The 4,562-nt window shown below is 58.7% G+C and overlaps 1 protein-coding gene across 1 annotated transcript; it reads left to right on the top strand.

The window, feature by feature from the left end:
• Positions 1-255: 255 nt before the first annotated feature.
• LOC125519580 (myb-related protein 308-like) lies at positions 256-1,502 on the top strand. Its single transcript, XM_048684338.1, has 2 exons — positions 256-601; positions 701-1,502. The coding sequence occupies exons 1-2, from the start codon at positions 339-341 to the stop codon at positions 1,176-1,178; spliced, it is 741 nt and encodes a 246-aa protein (XP_048540295.1). The 5' UTR covers positions 256-338; the 3' UTR covers positions 1,179-1,502.
• The last annotated feature ends 3,060 nt before the right edge of the window (positions 1,503-4,562 follow it).

The following is a 4,562-nucleotide window of genomic DNA, read 5'->3' as shown; positions in this document are numbered from 1 at the left end:
GTGATTAAAAATGCCCAGCCAACCCTGCCTACCAAACTCAAAACTGTAGCGGTACGTGCCAAGTACGGGAGGAGGGCGGGAACAAAAAACACGCGGGCTCCACCGCCGCAACCGCACCGCCTCCCTCCCGCAACCACCACCCAACCCCCCCCCCCCCCCCCCCCCCTCAAACTCACTACATGCTGCCGAGTCAATGCGGGCAGCGAAAAAGGGCAACCAACCCACACGCCACCGCCATATATACCGCTCCGCCTCCGCTCTCCCCGCCTCAGAAGCAGGAGAGAGAGCTCGCTGCCGCCCTGCCCTGCCCTGCTCTAGAGTCTAGAAGGTCGACCGGCATGGGGAGGTCGCCGTGCTGCGAGAAGGAGCACACCAACAAGGGGGCGTGGACCAAGGAGGAGGACCAGCGGCTGATCGCCTACATCAGGGCCAACGGCGAGGGCTGCTGGCGCTCGCTGCCCAAGGCGGCGGGCCTGCTGCGGTGCGGCAAGAGCTGCCGCCTCCGCTGGATGAACTACCTCCGCCCCGACCTCAAGCGCGGCAACTTCACCGACGAGGAAGACGAGCTCATCATCCGCCTCCACAGCCTCCTCGGCAACAAGTAAGCCGCTCTGCCCTTCGATCGATCAACCTCGCCGACGTGCTCGTCCTGTACATAGTGCGACTTCTTTGCTGACGACGGGAATGCTCGCTCGTGAAGGTGGTCGCTGATCGCCGGCCAGCTGCCGGGCCGGACGGACAACGAGATCAAGAACTACTGGAACACGCACATCAAGCGCAAGCTCCTCTCCCGCGGCATGGACCCCCACACGCACCGCCCGCTCACGGCCGCCATCGACGGTACCGCGGCGTCCCGCCCGGCACACATAGAGGTGCCGGCGAGGGCAGCGCCGCCCACAATGTTCGCCCTGCCGACAAAGCAGCCTCCCGTGGATTCCTCCTCCGACGGCAGCAGCGGCGCGACGAGCACGGGGGAGCCGCGATGCCCCGACCTGAACCTGGACCTGTCGGTAGGCCCGCCGGCGGCCGACACGCCGACCTCGCACCCCGTCTGCCTCTGCCGCCACCTCGGCCTCCGAGGCGGGGCGGCGTGCAGCTGCCGCCAGGCCGACAGCCCGGGCTCCCAGGGCGGCGGGTTCAGATATTTCAGGCCGCTGGAGGAAGGCCAGTACATATGAGACGAGACGGCTAGGCCCTAGGCTCCACATCAATTTGTAAGACGGCGAAATTTTCCACCTCCGCAGCACCACTGTCCAACGAAAACGGTGAAGGAAAATCTAATCTGTTCATATTTTCCTTGTACGCCAAACCCACGAATTTGTCCTCTCTCTCACACACACACACAGACGCAAAATGGAGTACTATCTTTTATTCTTGGTTGGTGCCGGTTGTGTTGGGTGAAAAAACGAGGGGATAATGTGACAAAGGTTGGTGCGTGTTTTTTGTGGAAAAAAGGGAGGAGCTGATGTGAGGTAGCGGGCACATTATTGTTTCGGGCATCAGATTCCGGGTGTTCCTTTCCTGTGCGGTTTTGGTCGTGTGGATGGATGTTGCGCAAGGCAATCATGTGGTGTGTTTTTTCGGTAGGTATTTCGGCTTGTCCGTGTTTGCACTCCACGAATTCTTCAGTTGGCAGGGAGTTAGGCAGTGAAGAAACTCGTATGGCCAAACTATGCTGTTCTATTTCGGCTTGTCTGTGTTTGCACTCCACAAATTCTGCGCTTCAAATGTTTGCACGCATCAATTGATGAACATTGCTATATGCGCACCTTCAAGTTATGAAATGAAATCCGTGTGGGAATGTCAAGGTAGGAGATGGTCTTGAAAGCAATACAAGGTGAGTAAGCCAGAATCTGCATGAGACGAGATCGAGTAAGCAGGCATTTGCGTGTGCCTGCGTTGTTTGGTAGCCGAATCTTACATGGTACGTACACCGAGGGAAAAGCGCTTTACAGCCCAGAAAGCGGGAAAGGCGGAGACTGTCCTGCGCCGAAACAAAGCGCTCAGCTCCGAACACTGAACTGGTAGCAGCAGTTGGTGGATTTGGTGCAGTGCAGCAGATGTAGTGAGTAGCACACTTTGCATATCCAGAGCTCACAGGTCGGCGCCATTTCTTTTGTTTTATTTTCCCGGGCGAAGAAGCGGCAGCCTCCCGTTCTGGTATTCTTTGCTTGCGCGCCAAATATGCATACGTACATCTGAATATAGTACAATCGAGTGCACTTCGGCATCGTAGCTGAGCAGGAGCTGCGATCATGGGCGGCCAGTGGAGTATGATCGGGTCAACGGCGAAAGCTTCCGTCGCTTCGAATAACAAGTCAGTGGAGACGGAGCTGGACGCGCCAAGTCTAGGCATACGTTGGTAGGAGTACATGCTGTTCACGCGCTGACTCTGAGCGTTACTTGACTGTATCTGTACCAGGTAGGTTGACTGTAAAACCCCTCTGCTACTGACCGGAAACGTGCACAATGTTCTACTCCTACTAGCTTAACGAGCCAAATCTACTGGAATATCCTGCTGATACATATGTATAATAAGTTAGTAAAACTGATTTTGCTGCTGCGCACGTTTGATGTAGAGAGGTGGCCAGTGTCAAAAATGCTATATATTATTAGAGCATCTACAGCCGTATATAACAAATATAAATCAAACGTCCGCGGACGTGCCGTAGTGACCAGTCATTCCTCAAATTAGCACAACTGCATACGAACATCTCATACTAGATTCTCAAATCCATACAAAAGCATGCAAATGATAAAACCTACGTACTAATCTGGCTACTCCTCGTTGGAGATGTCGACAATCTCCGTGCCCCGGCTCCGGCAGCATGGCGGAAACTGATGCTCCCACACATCCAGCCTCCTCCTCCTCTATCTCTGCATCGAGTTCGGCGAAGAGCACGTCGGACGCCGCCAACCCCTTCCGGAGGAACTGCCGGTTGGCCTCCATGCAGGCCTAATTCTGGATGGACTCCAGGATGGCCTGCTGCTCCACCTTCTCCGTGGCTTGGGCGACGGCGAACTCCGCCTCCGCCTCCGCCTCCGCCATGTTGAACCCCGAAGCAGACTGCTCCGCCTCGTCCTGCTTCGGATCCGCCACCTCCATCGGCTCCGGCAGCGGCTCTTCCTCCTCCTCCGACTGCTGCTCCTCGTCCTCCTCCGGATCCGCCATCTCCATCGGCTCCGGCAACGGCTCTTCCTCGTCCTCCTCCGGCTGCTGTTCCCCGTCCTCCTCCGGCTCCTGCGAGTCCGGAGGCAGCCCGACAGCGATTCGGGCGGCGCCGCCTTGCCTGGATCTCCTCCGTGATCTGCCTTCGGCGTGAGCATAGCGTACGTGGTGATCAGCCGCCAAACCATGGCAATGCCAGAGAGCATGGAGGAGCAGGGAAAAGGAGGCGGAGGGGCTCAAGTGGCGGCGCAGAGAGGGAGGAGGTGGATGGGCTAGGGTTGGGGGACGCCGGCTAGCCTAAATAGCCGGATTTGGCCTCGGGCAGAGAGCCAAAGCGGTGCCACACGACGTTCACACTGCGGTGACGGAGGAGGCGTACGACGGACCACCGGATTTTCGGGCTAGTCCGCGTGGGACCTCATCGCCAGTCCTATGTGGCGGACGCGCCCTAGCGCCCCCATATCCGCCCCATATTTGGACTGGATATGAGGGGTGCCAGTCAGCCCGGCATTTGAGACCCGTTTGAGGCGTCCGTCTGGGTCAAAAATTTGTGACCAGCCAATGACCAGGCGGCCCGCCTAGACGAGGCGGGTTTGGGGTGCCCGGCTGTGGATGCTCTTACGAGGTAGAGGGAGTATCATTTAGCAAATCATTTAAGAGCATCTTCAGCCGAGCGCCCTGCATCTGTCTCATATGTCCAGGTAGGCCGTCCGATCACTGGCCGGTCATAGAAAAAAAATGACCTAACTGAAACTCTCAAACAGGCCTCAAACGGACTGACTGACACCCCTCATATCCGTCCCAAATGTAGGGCGGATATGAGGCGGCCTGGGCATGCCCCGGTGCGTCCGCCACGTCAACCGAGCCCATGGCTGGCCCATCCCGACCCCACAAAAACCCTCATCCGACAGAAACCCTAGCTCACTCCGCTCCCCTTCCCGAAATCCGCCAAATCCCTAGCGCCGGTGAGCATGTCCAGCACCAACAGCCACTCCAACGGCAGCTCCAGAGATGAGGAGGAGCTGGCGCTCCGTATCATGCTCGAGTGCTCGCAGGTCGATACGGGTCCGGTGCGACGCCACCTGTCGCCCGTCGCCGCAGCGCCAACGCCGACACCAGCCGTTCTAGCCCCGCGCATGGATCTGCGAGGCCTGCCCGATCTACTCCTCCCGCCCGACGGCCTCCTCCACCTCCGGCCGCTGCTCCGCGCGGACAGCGTTGGGGTCTAGTGTCCTCTTCGCCGACGCTGCGGATGCGGACTCCGTATTCGGAGGCACATGACGCCTGCCGCGAGAGGCAGATGGCGGGCGGGTCCAACGCTTCTGCGTAGTCCACCTGCCGCCGCCGGGTGCCCGACGAGGACGACTGTCTCCTCGAGTGGGTGTGTCGCCGG

The sequence above is a fragment of the Triticum urartu genome, chromosome 1, assembly GCF_003073215.2.
Source record: "Triticum urartu cultivar G1812 chromosome 1, Tu2.1, whole genome shotgun sequence".
Classification (NCBI taxonomy): domain Eukaryota; kingdom Viridiplantae; phylum Streptophyta; class Magnoliopsida; order Poales; family Poaceae; genus Triticum; species Triticum urartu.
The sequence above is the reverse complement of the archived record's forward strand: the minus strand, read 5'-3'. Positions and strand labels throughout refer to the sequence as shown.

Coding starts and splice junctions, on each gene's coding strand:
- LOC125519580 (XM_048684338.1), top strand. CDS start 339: ATGGGGAGGTCGCCGTGCTGCGAGAAGGAGCACACCAACAAGGGGGCG. Junction 602..700: donor CACAGCCTCCTCGGCAACAA/GTAAGCCGCTCT, acceptor TCGCTCGTGAAG/GTGGTCGCTGATCGCCGGCC.